The 15,655-nt window shown below is 49.6% G+C and overlaps 1 protein-coding gene and 1 long non-coding RNA gene across 5 annotated transcripts in view; one reads left to right on the top strand and one right to left on the bottom strand.

Moving 5' to 3' along the window:
- Positions 1–10,596, bottom strand: part of CEP295 (centrosomal protein 295) — a 39,785-nt gene extending 29,189 nt beyond the window's left edge. Inside the window, exons 1-7 of the mRNA XM_060179654.1 lie at positions 10,477–10,596; positions 9,993–10,126; positions 8,445–8,645; positions 6,331–6,455; positions 5,391–5,484; positions 1,870–1,962; positions 913–1,053 (exon numbers count right to left, since the gene is read on the bottom strand). Of these exons, the coding sequence (XP_060035637.1) occupies positions 913–1,053; positions 1,870–1,962; positions 5,391–5,484; positions 6,331–6,455; positions 8,445–8,645; positions 9,993–10,126; positions 10,477–10,579 (891 nt within the window). The 5' untranslated portion in view covers positions 10,580–10,596. The remainder of the gene's footprint in view (positions 1–912; positions 1,054–1,869; positions 1,963–5,390; positions 5,485–6,330; positions 6,456–8,444; positions 8,646–9,992; positions 10,127–10,476) is intronic.
- Positions 10,597–10,720: 124 nt separating this feature from the next.
- LOC107523127 (uncharacterized) overlaps positions 10,721–15,655 on the top strand; it is a 44,378-nt gene continuing 39,443 nt past the window's right edge. The window contains exons 1-3 of one of the 4 annotated variants that reach the window (XR_009546706.1): positions 10,721–10,837; positions 11,994–12,332; positions 12,536–12,661. This is a non-coding gene — a long non-coding RNA (uncharacterized LOC107523127). Of the gene's footprint in view, positions 10,854–11,706; positions 11,806–11,871; positions 12,333–12,535; positions 12,662–15,655 lie in introns of those variants that run through there. The other 3 variants (XR_001601742.2, XR_009546707.1, XR_009546705.1) reach the window with 3 other exon arrangements.

Here is a 15,655-nt window from a genome sequence, read left to right as displayed (position 1 = left end):
AGACAGTTCAACGGGTAGAAATCACTTTCCCATATGCAGACACTGGGCGCAAGTCCCTGGCACACCTTGCAGTAATGGAGCTTATCAAGCAGTGGACTAGTGCTGTGGTGGCTTTCCCTCTCTCTCCCCCTCCCTCCTCCTTTCTATGCCGTGTTTCCAAAACACAGAATAGTAAGCAGTAGAGTGGAGCTAAAGCTGTCACATCCAGCTTCACTGTGAGTTACTGCAGCTTTAGGGTACAACAGTTTTTTCAAAAGATTTGACAGCAAGAATCGTTCCCCATCACCACCCCCCCCCATCTGTTATGCAAAGCCAACAAGTGCTTTGCTCATAAATAGCTAGTAAAATGAACCTGAAACTGCTGAGGTCAAATGCAACTAAAATAAACTGGAAAAGTAATAAGAAGGCTTCAATCTTAGATTACTTTTGGACTGATTAAAATATGAATAAGTTAATCATTAGTAAAAATTCTATTTTCATTTTTGTGACCAGCTTATTGCTAGGGTTCAATGTTGGCATGATGATTCCACCCTTCACAGTGGCTTTTTTTTTTTTTTTTTTTGTGACTTTCCTTTTGCTGATATAGAGAAACTGGGGGATGGGGGTAGAAAAAGAGTAACCTGCAGCACTGCTCCACAGCTTGTCAGGCTTCCCCTCTGCAGGTGTGTGCCACCAGTGTGCCACCATCTGACCCCTTCTTAGCAAACAGCCATAGGTGTCTGCTAAGAAGAGAGCTGCTTACCCCAACTTGAATTTGAAATGGGGTAGAGACAGTTGGGAAGCTGAGGTCCCAGCAATCAGACTCCCCTCAGTTATGTCCACACCTCTCTATGTTGGGGTCAGCTGCTGCTCAGTCCTCAGTGCTACTTGTCAGTGTGTCACTACTATTAATAGCTAGGAGGTGATTCTTACTTGAGCCAAATGGATCTTTCTCATGGCCTGGGACCCCCGTCTCTGCGCCTTCTCACACTGCTCTGTCCTCTCCTGTGCTGCCTGCTTCTGCAGGCCCTCCAGCCTTTTTGTTTCTTCTTCAGCAGCCACGTGCGGATCTGGCTGACAGGCAACCCAGACATATCAAGACACATTTTAAAAGTGCGAAGCAGAGCAGTAGCTGTGAAACTAAGCTTTCAATCATGCTTTTCTAGTTATAAACAATTTTCAAAGAGTTATATTTTCAAATGTCACCACTCTAATGGTATGCATTCCAAAATTAAGCTTTGCAAGGCATTCACTTCAAACGTGCTTAGGCTGTACTCATCTAAACACATTCCTGCTATCATTTATTAGAAGAAATTCCACCAAAACGATAACACTGAAAGGTGAGCAATCATAAAGTTAATGGTAAAGAAATCACAGGGAAGTGCTGAGGCTCATCTAATTTGTTCAAGTCAAGTAGATTTTGGCCTCAGGAGGACTAAAACACCAAAACCCCACGATTTCTGGTTTTAGAGGACATGTGCATCACCATCGGAGACATGACTGCATTAAGAAAAAGTAAATAAATCTTTAAAAATGCTTTACCACTATTAGTATGAGCTGCTGCTAGGGCTGATGGACTCTGCAGCCCCAGGGAGTGAATGGGCCCTCTCAGGTCTGACCCCACTGCTCTGCAGTCTCCCCAGCCCAATCTTTTCATTCTTTGCTTCTTTGAGAGAAGAAGAAAAAGCAAAGACACCACAGCCCCACTCTGCCATCCAAAGCTTTCCTGGTGCCCCCCATCTGGTGCTGGAGCTTGAACGTGGCAGGCAGGTCACCTCCCAGCCTTAGTTGCTCAGAATTTGATATGGGAGTAAGACAGCACCAGGAAATAGCCCTGCTGAGTGGGTGGGGAAATGATAAGTTGAGCCCAGGAGTACACAAGTCTTTCACCTGCGTTGAGTCCGTCTCTCTGTCTACAAGAGCATGAAGATGATGGTAGGTGGCGCCGGTGGTTTTCACTGAAGGTCTGTCTACTTCAATGTTCTGAAAAACGGAGAAAAGAGACGCTAAAGAAATGAGGTGAAAATCGGGCTGTAGAACAGCGGGTTAAGTGCATGTGGCATGAAGCACAAGGACTGGCCTTAACAATCCCGGTGAGAGCCCCGTTTCCCACGTGCAGGGGAGTCACTTCACAGGCAGTGAAGCAGGTCTGTAGGTGTCTGTCTCTCTCCCCCCGTCTTCCCCTCCTCTCTTGATTTCTCTCTGTCCTATCCAACAACGACAATATCAATAACTACAACATCAGTAAAAAAAAAAAAAAAGGGCAACAAAAGGGAAAATATTATAAAAGAAAAAAAGAAATGAGAGACAAAAACAAGCAGAAGCAACAAGTGAACCTGATTGATTCTGGTTTTTTAAAAAAGAAAAGAAGGGGCCATGTGGTGGCGCACCTGGTTGAGCACACGTGTTACAGTGCACAAGGACCCAGGTTCGAGTCCTGGGCCCACCTGCAGGGGGGAAAGCTTCACGAGTAGTGAAGCAGTGCTGTAGGTGTCTCTCTTCCTCTCTATCCCTCTTGATTTCTGGTTGTCTCTATCCAGTAAATAAATAAAGATAATAAAAGAAGAGGGCTTTAAGATACATAGGGACAACTAGAGAATTCTGCTTTATGGCTTAGACAGTAGATGGCACTAAGAAATGAATATACAGTGGTCTGGAAGGTGGTGCAGTGAATAAGGCATTGGACTCTCAAGCATGAGGTCCTGGGTTCAATCCCCGGCAGCACATGTTCCAGAGTGATGCCTAGTTCTTTCTCTTTCTCCTCTTAACTTTCTCATGAATGAAGAAATAAAATCTAAAATAAAAGATCATACAGTTTTGAGTGTGGCCTTATAGCTGCATAAGGAAGCATGGTGAAGCACTGAGGGTGAAATGTCAATACAGTTCATGCTCAAATGTATACATGCATACACTCATCTATCTGAAAGCTACACACTCTGCAAACTACTACTTACGAAACTAATTCCTTTGCACTATGGAAAATGGCATAATAAAAAGCTGGGGGGTGGGGGGGAGGCACAGCCATACATTTACATGTAAGCCGCGTCTGCCAAATCACACACACAATGTCCTGCTAGTATTTGACCTCAGTTTGTTAGGAACACTAAGAATTGTGGCAGAGTCAGGGCAGATGAGACACTGCCTGCCCTTTAAGATGGCGAGGGAGTGTCTGAAATCTGGCGCTGTGCACGGGCTTGGATCCTGTGGATGAGGTGTTCCACCACAGGTGGCAGGCTGGCAAAACACAAGGCCTAGTGGTCAGCACCAGGCAGCTCTGCTCGCAGCTGCTCCTGAACTATGCTCGTATCGCAACATCCCTGCATTTCTATCAGGTTCTATACTACTTCTATACTTTTTTACATTAAAATATCTTTAGATTAATCATGTGAGGAAGACACAGAACCAGAACATCACTCTAGAACAAGTGATGGTGGGAATGAAACTCAGGTCCTCATGCCTGACAGTCCGGCAGTCTAACCACCCCATCATCTCCCAGGCCCCAATACCTAACTTTAACCAAGCACTGGGGAGGGGAGGAGGGACGCAGCAGTAGAGTGCTGGCCCTGTACTTGTGAGGCCCTGGCTGTAGCCCATCCCTCACAGGAAGAGGGAGCAGGGCTCTGGTGTCTTAAAAGAAATCTACAGAGCAGTAACTGCATCACAGCAGCATTATTTTAGCCCCATAGTTAAAGTAGCTTTATGCGAATCTACTCTCATCATTTCATGTAATTTTTTTTAAAACATTTTTTATTATCTTTATTTATTGGATAGAGACAGACAGAAATTGAGAGGGAAAGAGGTGATAGGGAGAGAGACAGAGAGACACCTGCTGCAACACTACTTCACCACTCGTGAAGCTGTCCCCTTGCAGGTGGGGACTGGGGGCTTGAACCCAGGTCCTTTTGCACTGTAACGTCTGCACTCAACCAGGTGTGCCACCACCCAGCCCCCCGTAATTTTTTTGAAGCGTGGTTTAGTTGTCAGGGTCCTGGGGATTGAGCCTGGGACCTCTTCCACACAAGTTCTGAAAACTACTGCTGCACTATCTCCCCGGTTTTCCTTATGTAAGCTTATTAACGTACCCAAACAAAACTTTTTTCTTTTGCCCAGGGCATGGTGCCTGCACTACAAATCCACTGCTCATGGAGGCCATTTTCCCATTTTGTTGCCCTTGTTGCTATTGCTGTTGTTGTTGGACAGGACAGAGAAAAATACAGAGATGAGGGGAAGACAGAGAGGGGGAGAGAAAGATAAGACACCTGCAGACCTGCTTCACACTTGTTAAGCGACTCCCCTGCAGATGGGAAACCGGGGGCGGAACCAGGATTTTTAAAAAAATTATTTATATTTATTTTTCCCTTTTGTTGCCCCTGTTATTTTTTTACTGTTGTTATTGATGTCGTCATTGTTAGATAGAAAGAAATGGAGAGAGATGGGGAAGACAGAAGTGGGACAGAAAGACAGACACCTGTAGACCTGCTTCACTGTTGGGGAGGAACGCCTCTGCAGGTGGGGAGTTGGGGGCTCGAACGTGGATCCTTGCGCTTCCCACCACATGCGCTTAATCCGATGTTACCACTTAACTCCCAGAACCAGGATTCTTATGCTGGTCCTTGTGCTTCACGCCATGTGCACTAAGCAGGCTGTGCTACTGTATCCACCACCCCAACCAAACTCTTTATCAGTGAAATGACAGCTATCCACAGTGGACAAATACTGAATGTGATAAAGTCTACAAGGCAGATACTCATTTTTTGTTTTTGTCCATTAAACAAGTGATATATATACATTTTACTGCTTATTTATTTTCCCTTTTGTTGCCTTTTTTTAAAAAAATATTTGATTTATTTATTCATGAGAAGTGATAGGAGAGAGAAAGAACCAGACATCACTCTGGTACGTGTGCTGCCAGGGATTGAACTCAGGACCTCAAGCTTGAGAGTCAAATCTCTTAGCCACTGCGCCACCTCCCAGACCACTGTTGCCCTTGTTTTTATTGTTGTTGTCGTTGGATAGAACAGAGAAATGGAGAGAGGAGGGGAAAACAGAGGCGGAGAGAAAGAGAGACACCTGCAGACCTGCCGCCTGTGAAGCGACTCCCCTGCAGGTGGGGAGCCGGGAGCTCGAACCGCGATCCTTATGCTGGTCCTTGCGTTTTGTGCCATGTACGCTTTACCCGCTGCGCTACCGCCCGACTCCCGGTATATATATATTTTTATTGTGCAATTACAAAAGCTTTAGGACAGACAAAATAGTCTTGGATAGTATGCTTTTCCTGCACACAACGCAGCAACTCAATCTTCACTGCACTGAAGGATGCTTCAGTGCTGTGGTTACTCCCTCTCCCTCTTTAAAAAAAAAAAAAAAGACATTTTGGAGTGAAGAGTTCAACAATACTCAAAGTCACTCACCTCAAAAAGAGCTGGAGGAGGCGGCGGTAGACTGGTAATTTTGGCTGATCGCTCCTTTTCCATAAGCAGTGCTTCCTTTCGGGCTTTTATATGCCTTAAAAACAAGTATGTCATAAGCATATGTCTTAGGCAAGATGACAACACTATCCTTCTGGTCAAAAACACAAGACTGGGTGGGGGAGGTTTTTACGCCTGAGGCTCTGAGTTCCCAGGTTCAGTCCCCACACCACTATCAGTCGGAACTGAGCAGGTGTCTGGTAAAACAAATCAATAGGAGCTCATCCTCTGGGAACCCTCCCACCCTGTCCTACAGGTTCAAAGTGTTGCCTAGCAGAGTCTGTACAGTGGACATGGAGAAAAGGTCTGCCAAGTGAGAGGGCTCTCCAGAGGGTACCAAGCTAGCAAGCATCTAGGTTCCTCAATTTGGAGTAGAGGAAGACAGCTGGAAATGGTGATAAGACAAGGTCACTGTACACGGAGACCACTGCTAGCCAAATAGGTTTCTTCATTTTCACAGATGACTTCTAAAGAACTCACCAACCTCCTGTTTAATTGAAGTGCTAGAGATGGAATTCAGGACCTCACACAAGTACTTTGCCACTGAGCCCCCCCTTTTTAAGATAAGAGACCAAAACTACTACCTCACCAGCCCCAGGCCTCAAGCAGGCAAGACACACTCTGCTAAGTCGCCTCCATACCACCAGTAATGGTAAGTCTTTCTTTTTCTGCATTAGAAGCAGATTTTGGTTGATATGCATCCACTTCTCCAGAAACTCAGTAGCTGCTGCTAAAGTCAGATTAGAAGAGAAAGTTCATCTTACTGTCTGCCCACTCCCTACTGCACTGTCTTTAAACAGCCTTCAACAAGAGGACAGAGGTGCTGACTTCACTCCCAGACACACGAGTTTCAGTACGTCAGAACGCGATGGTGTTACTTTACCAGGTTTTTTGTTTCATTAGTGTTTCTTTTTGGTTTTTCTGTACTTTCAGGGCCTCTTTATGCCTCATTTCTGCTTTTCTTTTTCTTTCTGCTGCCAGCTGTTCCACAGCATTCAGATCTGGTTCCTAAAGATACAAAGTATTTTAAATGCCACCTTAAGCACAACCTAAATGCCTAACGTTTTAAATCAGACAATCATGGAGGTGGTCATCACATCACAGGTTCGAAAGCCCTGCACCAATCACACTTAATATTGGCAGAAAGAAGGCAACAAAGCCTCATGTGAGGGTATTACTAGTGCTGGTCTTCCTCTTCACTGGCAGGTTGATAACAAAGACTTGCCTTCTTTTTTTAAAAATTTTATTTTTGCCTTCTTTTTTTAAAAATTTTATTTATTTTCCCTTTTGTTGCCCTTGTTTTTATTGTTGCTGTTGTCGTTGTTGGATAGGACAGAGAGAAATGGAGAGAGGAGGGTAGACAGAGGGGGAGAGAAAGACAGACACCTGCTTCACCGCTTGTGAAGGTCTCCCCTGCAGGTGGAGAGCCGGGGGCTCCAACCAGGATCCTTAAGCCAGTCCTTGCACTTTGCGCCACGTGCACTTAACCGCTGCGCTACCGCCCGATTCCCGAGTCTTGCCTTCTTTAGAAGCAGCTTGCATATTGTATATGACTGTCTATGGGGCTGTAATGTAGTATTTTCACAACCATAAAGTACAACAAACAAAACAAGGTTTGGAACATCTTAGATACTAAATGAAGCTTTACTTTGTCCTTCTGAAAAATCAAGTTCTATGTCATCTGTGAATGAACTCCAAGTTTAAATACAGTCAGCTGTACACAATTAGAGGAACAACAACAACAAAAAAAATCACAAGGAGCTGGGGAAGTTGAATTCACTCTGTTTTGAGTCTGTCCAAAACAGAGCCAGTATGATCAGCAACCACAGTTCTGCATGTCTGTCCAGAGAATGTGAAGCATTAACCCCAAAAGTGATACATCAACTCAGTATCTACTGCATTGTCTTTCACAATCACCCAGACATGGAAAAAATTTGTGTCTACACAAAAAAATTTGTGTCTACAATTGTCGACAATTGGCTGGAGAATATGATGGAATACTGTCCAGCTATAGAAATAGATGGGATTTTGCAGAACTGGAGAGCTTTAGGGGATTGTTAAAGCAGAATAGCCAGGAAGGGAAATAAATATATTTCCCCTAACCAGACTACTCCACCCATATGCACAATACAATATAAAATTATAAAAACCACCTGGTAGTGGTGCACCTGGTTGAGCGCACATGTTGCAATGCGCAAAGGCCTGGGTTTGAGTCCCTGGTCCCCAACTGCAAGGGACAAGCTTTGTGAGTAGTGAAGTAGGGCCACAGGTGTCTGTCTCTTGCCCCCATCCCTCTTGATTTCTGACTGTCTTTATCCAATAAATAAATAAATAAACAAATGAATGGGCTTTGACAAGAGAACTGAGGTACCTGAGGGGAAGAGGATGGGTGGGGACTGAGAGGGAGCACAAGTTGGAGGTATATGAAAAGGTGGTAGGGTGAAAATAATTAAAGGTCATAGGACGTTTCACTTGACAGAGTTTTACTGTGAAATAAACAGAGCAGCATTTTTTTTTTTTTTGCCTCCAGGGTTATTGTCGGGGCTCGGTGCCTGCACCACGAATCCACTGCTCCTGGAGGCCATTTTTTCCTTTCTGCTACTCTGGTTGTTCTACCATTGTTGTGGTGATTATTACTGTTGTTATTGATGCCGTTGCTTTTGGAAAGGATAGAGAGAAATGGAGAGAAGAGGGGAAGCTAAAGACAGACACCTGCAGACCTGCCTCACCACCTGTGAAGCAACTCCTCTGCAGGTGGGGAGCCAGGGGCTCAAACCAGGATCCTTCTGCCTGTCCTTGTGCTTTGCACCACGTGCGCTTAACCCACTGCGCTACCGCCCAACCCCCCAGAGCAGCATTCTTAAACTATATCACATTCACAAAGTCAAACCACCCAAACCTTTACACGAAGGCATTTTTATCAGTGGAGCTTTTATGGACTGTAACGGCCTTTTGCCACGGTACTTTGAGCAGGGCGCCACCCTAGAGTTCACTTACGTTTTCTTTGGCTTGTTGGTGCCCTTCTCCCATAGTTCGTAAACTTGCCAGATACAATTTTTCCAAGTTCTTTATTTTCTGATTTTGTGATTCTTCCCATTCTGTCTTGAGCTCCTCTGCCAGACGAGTAAACTGCTGGTTTCTCCTCTGTTTTATGTCTTCTCTTATCTGGAAAGCAATATCCCTTTCTTGTTCTCGAACCTAAATAATAAAGATTAGATGAAAAGAGCTGACTTCAAGTTTCTTAAAAAGCTATCTTTTAAAATATTACAACTAAATTGTAACATTCACATTGTATTAGGCAAGACCTAGGTATAGTAGCAAAATTGTAAGTGACAGAAAAAAGTTAAAATGATGTGACTGGTAAAAGTTATTATCTTGCCACCCACCAAGCCTTAATGGGTCTGTCATCATTACTCTTAGCATCCTAGAAGCTAAAGTGGTAAGCATGAGTCAATAAAAGAGATTCTGACTTAGACTGAATTCTAATAATGACGTCATTATTAATTCTTCTCAACATCCAAAGTCTGAAAATCACCTTTAAAGAAAGACTGATCACATATGGGGGTGTGAGTGCCCTCTGCACATGTGGTACCAGGGGTCAAATGGAAGCTCAGGCTTGCAAGTCTGATGCTTGACCAGCTGAGTGTTGAACTTTCCAGCCTGAACATCACTTTCTAGCCAGATTCCTAACAGTCAAAGGAAGGAGGCAACTGTTTTGTTTGCTTGCTTTGCCATGAAGGCTGGCACTGGACCTGGGGCCCGCATGGTGACCTGACTACTCTCTGAAGCTTTCTTTTTGCTTGGAAGGTGAGAGACAGAGGGAGAGAGACTCCAGCACTGCTCCACTACTTGTGAAGCTGCAGGTGGGGCCTGGGGGCTTGAACCCAGGTCTTCAGGTATGTGTGCCAGTACCAGGTGCCTTGGAGGCAGTTTTAGCATTCAAATGCTGTAACACAAGTCAGATGGGTACCGATGGAGCTTCCCTGCCTCATCTGGGGCCTATCATCCCCAATCGCTGACAGAATGACATCCACCTAAAACATGTTTCATAGGCAGCTTCCTCGAGAAAGACTTCTAGAAAATGTGTACATCTGGGTGGGGGTAGACGGCATAATGGTTCTGCAAAGAGACTCTCATGCCTGAGGCTCCAAAGTCCCAAGTTCAATCCCCCCTCCCCCACCATAAACCAGAGCTTTCTGGTAAAAAGTAAGTAAATATATATATATATATATAGAGAGAGAGAGAGAGTGATTTTTCCAGTAAATTTTCTTCAGTTATTCTAATCTTTGTCTCCTAGGTATCATCAATTTAATCAGTCAGTACAAATATACAAATTAAAAATACTTAAAATGATTATTTTCTGATGACTACTGAGTAAAATAATTCCCACTCTCAAACATCTCTCACTCTAATTTCTTCCTGCTTCATGTCATTTTTCAGTTATTTCAAAAGGTTCTTAAACACAGGCTCTTAGTAGCACCCGACCGTGAAATACCCTAATTAGGGGAGACAAAGAATCTGAGCCTTTCCCTCAACAGACTCTACCTGCAGCAACCGTAACTTTCGTCTTCTTTCATAATCTTCCTTTAAAACGCAGGCTTCCTCATTAGGGCTCAGTCTCAGTCTGCCAGCACCAACTACCTTCTTTTTCATTTCTGCATATGTTAAAGACAGAGGCTCTGGTTTTTAAACAGAAAAACGTTTATTAATGTAAGGCAGGAGACATTCGAATTTGTAACTACTCTCAACCTTTTTTGGACTTTTTAAAACAATCTTTGCTAGAGACAGCAGAAGTGGAGGGGCGGGGCGGGGAGCACGACCACTCTGTGCCGAGAGGCGCCCGGGAGCGGAGCCCGCCATCGCCTCTCGCTCCCCACCGCGCTCTCCGGGCCCGAGGCAGCCGAGCTGGGTGTCGGCGGCGCCCGGCCCGCGCAGCTGCTGCCCCCGCTGCCATGCGGGCTGCGCCCGGTAACGGGCTGCGGCGCGGGAGCTGCGCCCGCCGCCCCTTCGCCCCGCCGGCAGTACTCACCCGAGCCCCGCGAGCCGCGCACAGAGGGCTCCCGCGGCCGCCCCCCGGCCTCCCCGCAGCCGTCCGTGCGCCTGCGCGGGGGCCGCGCCATCACTTCCGCCATTCAAACAGCCCGCCAATGGCGGGAGCGGACGCGGGAACGCAGGCCCCGCCTCCCCCGGGGCTGCCGGGAGCCGCGCCGCCGCGCCTGCGCAGACGCACGCACGACGCACGCACGCACGACGCACGCACGACGCACGCACGACGCACGCACGACGCACGCACGACGCACGCTGGCCCATTGTCTCGGCGCCCGCGGCGGGGCGCTGTGGCGCCGCCCCGCTCCTCGCTCCTCCTGTGGGCCCGGCGGCGGGGCTTCGGGGTCAGTGAGGCCGAGAGTGCACCGGCGGGCGGACGGCCACGCTGCGACGGGCCGGGAGGGGACAGGGCGCGCGGGAGAGCCGGAGGGGCCGAGGGAGGACCGAGTGTCGTCCGCGGGGGCTGTCAGGAGGGAGGCCTGGCTGCGCTGTGTGGGGCGAGGGGACACCCCGTGTGTGTGTGTGTGTGTGTGTAGAGGGGACACCCCGTGTGTGTGTGTGTGTGTGTGTGTGTAGAGGGGACACCCCGTGTGTGTGTGTGTGTGTGTGTGTGTGTGTAGAGGGGACACCCCGTGTGTGTGTGTGTGTGTGTGTGTAGAGGGGACACCCCGTGTGTGTGTGTGTGTAGAGGGGACACCCCGTGTGTGTGTGTGTGTGTGTGTGTAGAGGGGACACCCCGTGTGTGTGTGTGTGTGTGTGTGTGTGTGTGTGTGTGTAGAGGGGACACCCCGTGTGTGTGTGTGTGTGTGTGTGTAGAGGGGACACCCCGTGTGTGTGTGTGTGTGTGTGTGTGTGTGTGTGTGTGTAGAGGGGACACCCCGTGTGTGTGTGTGTGTGTGTGTGTGTGTAGAGGGGACACCCCGTGTGTGTGCGTGTGTGTGTAGAGGGGACACCCCGTGTGTGTGTGTGTGTGTGTGTGTGTGTGTAGAGGGGACACCCCGTGTGTGTGCGTGTGTGTGTAGAGGGGACACCCTGTGTGTGTGTGTGTGTGTGTGTAGAGGGGACACCCCGTGTGTGCGTGTGTGTGTAGAGGGGACACCCTGTGTGTGTGTGTGTGTGTGTGTGTAGAGGGGACACCCCGTGTGTGTGCGTGTGTGTGTAGAGGGGACACCCTGTGTGTGTGTGTGTGTATGGTGGGTGACACCCCCTGTGTGTGGAGAGGTGACACCCTGTGTGTGTGTGTGTGTGTGTGGAGAGGTGACACCCCCAGGTGTGTGTGTGTGTGTGGAGAGGTGACACCCCTCCCGTGTGGGTGTGGAGAGGTGACACCCCTGGTGTGTGTGTGTGTGTATGGTGGGTGACACCCCCTGTGTGTGGAGAGGTGACACCCTGTGTGTGTGTGTGTGTGTGAGGAGGGGTGACACCTGTGCGTGGCAGAGCAGGTGAGGGCGGTGGAGCCACAGGTTCCACGACTGCCGATGTCCCTGGGGTGACCTGCAGGAGCCGGAGGGGGGCGGCCTGAGGAAGGCAGGCGGGGGCCAGCACAGCACCGTGAATGCTCCCTAGGAGGCAGATGGGAGGAGAGGGCAGTCACCTCGCCGCTACAGCCCCTGCCCCAGCGGAGAAGCCTGCGGTGGGAGCCATGCAGCACCTGGGGCCGGCAGCCCGGCGCCCTGTCCGGACAGAATGACCTTCCCCAGGAAGAGCCGTGCCCAGGGCCGGACTCCCAGCAGCCACACAATGTAGAGCAGGTGGGAAAGGACTGGTCCTCTGCGGTGACGAAGGCGCAGTGGGAGCCTGCCTGGAGGAGGCAGGTTCAGTGACTTGGCGGGAGCACATGTAAGTGAAGGGCGGAGCCAGCGCTGGACCCCGTGCCCCTGCCCGGCCTCCTTCCCCGCTCCCCCGCAGAGGGGTGCCCGTCGTGCCCGGCCTCGGCCGGGGCCTGCCCCTGTGCGCTCCGTTCCCAGCAGTCCGATGCAGCCGCCTTGCTCTCAGCGCTTTGTATTGAGACCAGGTGTTCTCGGTTTGTTTTTCCCTTCAAGGGAGAGCGTCCGTGCGGTTCCCCACCTGCCGCCCATCCTGCAGTTGTGCGGTCCACGTTTGGGAACGCAGCCATGAGCCTCGCCCGGGGAGAGCCAGCTCCGTGACTCTGGGGTCTCCACTGCCAGGTATGTACCCCAGTGAGATTGTCACTGATCGGACCAGTGTTTCGAAGAGACAGCGTTTTTTGTTCCCTTGCCTGCCGCAGAGACTCACTCGAGTGTCTGCTGAGTGCATACATTACACGCGCTACCCCCCACCTTGCTTGCTGGCAGACCAGCCGCGCCAGGACCTGAGCTGAGGTGTATTCTGTTTTGGACGGCAGGCGGTGAGGAGTTGGAGAAAGCCTGAGAGCTTAGAGTCAGGGCACCAGGCTGGGCATCACAGCCTGACTGTGTGGACTGGGCCATGTTGACAGCCCAGCTTCCAGCCTCTGCACCACCGGAGGTGTTGTGCTGCCTCTGTGTGGAGGAAAAGGTTCCTGCAGTGGTAGAGTCGTGCATGTGGGAAGTCCTAGTCCTGTTAGGGAAAAAGGAAAGAAAACCGTTTGGAATGTTCAGAAGGACGCTGGGTGGCTGGGCTTTGATGCCTCCTGCCCCAGGGATACAGCCATTGGCGGAAGGGTGGCTGGGCTGCCCCCTGCAGCCTCTCCCCGTGGGCAGGGTGCCACATGTCCTTCCCAGAGAAAGCGGAGGTCTGCGTGTCCTTGTAAAGGGAGGCTTAGAAGAACGGTGAATTCTACTTGGTTTTATTTGTTGCTATATCCCAAGGCCAGTCCAGAGTCAAGTGAAGGGGGAGGTCACTTATTAATGAGAAAGGCAGGAGGAGAGAGAGAGAAAGAATCAAATGTCACTCTGGTACATGTGCTGCCGGGGATTGAACTTGGGAACTCATGCTTGAGAATCCAGTGCTGTATATCCACTGCGCCACTTCCCAGACCACGGGAGATTACCTCTGAAGGCTCTGGCTGGGAATAAGACCAAGCTAGCTCCCGGGGGCCCTGGTCTTCGGGGCCTTTCACGCTCACTCCGGCTCTGTCTTGTCCCTGTTCCATCTGGACTCGCCAGAATCTATTACCGTGCCTGATGGGATGATCACTAAGTAAGAAAGGGGAAGGTTCCCCTAGTACAGCAGGAGGCATCGTCTAGACAGGTGCGGTGGGAAACATGCTTCCGGCCACGCGTCTCTCCCTCGCTCACATGCTGTCACCATGCAGCCCTGCTGACACCTGGGGTGCGGGAGGGGTCTCCCCCCACCACCAAGTACCCTGACACCATGGTCTGTCCCGCGGCAGCTCCATTCGGGCAGGTCAGGGACTCAGTCCTCAGATTCCTCCAGTGGCAGAGGACAGCCACCGCAGTAGCCCCCCAGGGACTCAAGACTTCTGTCCAGCTTGCTACCTGTTGGCACTTCCTACGACCCCTCGCCAGCTCCCCTTCCTGGGCTAGGGCTGCCCACACATCTGAGAGCAGCACACTGGAATGTTCAGGACTCCCCGAGTGTGGCTGGGCTTTGATGCTGCCTATGAGCCAGGACATGGCAGACAGGCAGATGGAGAGGCACCAGGGCTGGTTGAGGGTCTCTGGTGCCCAGCTCTGCCCCCGAGGTGCTGGTTGTGCCGCTCTCTCATATTTGGCTCTACTCACCTTTCAGACTAGGAAGCTTTGCATTCATATCCTTCTAGAGCATGTGTGTTTGGGGTTGGGGGGACCTCTCCTCTGCCACAGACCATTTGGACATTAGTAACATCACTAAAGGGCCATACAAATGATGGCCTGCAGGCTGGATGCTCCTACCCTTCCCTGGACCCACGCTCCATGCTGGGGAGGCTTGCGAGGGGCATGCTTCACCTCCACTGCTTGGCTCTGCTTGGAGCCCCAGCGCTGCATGGTGGTACTGTGACTGGGGAAAGTGCTGGTGCTGTGGTGTCTCTCTTTTTCTCTTGCTCTCTCTCTGAATGAAAACTCAGACTCATATGCAGCTCCATGTGCATGCATGCACAAACTCTGGGATCCAGCCTTATTACACCACCTTCTGTTGTTATTTTCGAGAGGGTGTGAACCTTTTTCTGCCAACAGCCATTTGGTTACTTATAACATTCTCAGGCCAGGGAAGATTATCAGTGTAAGAATTGGTGCTTTATGTTGCTATGTGAGAAAGAAACTCATAGATTTTTTTTTTAATTTCTTTATTGGGGAATTAATGTTTTACATTCAACAGTAAATACAATAGTTTTTTTCATGCATAACATTCCCCCGTTTCCCATTTAACAATACAACCCTCACTATGTCATTTATCATCCTTCATGGACCTGTAGTCTCCCCACCCACCCACCCCAGATTCTTTTACTTTGGTGCCATTTACATTTCAGGTGCTACTTGTGTTTTCATTTCTGATCTTGTTTTTCAACTTCTGCCTGAGTCCTAGATTTACTGAATTCAGAGTCTTGCCTGTGGTTGCCTTGGCAGGGCCAGAGCCAATAAGTTCCAACCCACGTGCCATTTCCCACCCTCCCCTGGAAACGCAGCTGCGGTTTTTGAGGGCAAGAGCAATCAAGGACTGCCGGGGACTCTGGCGGGCCAGATTGGGTGCTCTCCCACCCAGTTCTGCATGGAGGGGCAGGGGAATGCCAGCTACTGCCCTGTCTCAGTTCTAGCTGAGGCCCTGGGGTGCCAGGGGAGGCCCAGTGGGTCCACGCAGCCCTCCTCCACCCCTCTTCCTGTGTAGAAGTCAGTGTTCTCTTTTCTCCAACCATAAAAACATTTGGGGAACAATGGTTCCTGTCATCAGAGATAAAAAGAATATCTGATGATGCTGTGGCAGTTTGTCTTTAAGGTTTATTTTATTTATTTAATGAGACAGGTATGTGTCAGAGGCTAGAGCCGCACAGTGGCATATGCAGTACGGGGAGTGGGCTCAGTGCCTCCTGCTCTGAGGGCTCGGCTCTGCCGCTGGGCCGCCCTCCTGTCTGCGGGACCGAGGCTACTTTATGGTTTGGCTGCTGGAAACATGTGGACTGTACTTAGCACTAGTTCTGCTGACTGTACTCATCTCTAACACAGGATGAGTGATATGAGTCTCCTTTCCAGGGAGCCTAAGACACTTCTTCTTCTTCTAGCGTT

The sequence above is a fragment of the Erinaceus europaeus genome, chromosome 20 (genome assembly GCF_950295315.1).
Source record: "Erinaceus europaeus chromosome 20, mEriEur2.1, whole genome shotgun sequence".
In the NCBI taxonomy this organism is placed as follows: Eukaryota; Metazoa; Chordata; class Mammalia; order Eulipotyphla; family Erinaceidae; genus Erinaceus; species Erinaceus europaeus.
Note: the sequence above shows the minus strand (reverse complement) of the source record. Positions and strands in the feature narration are given on the sequence as shown.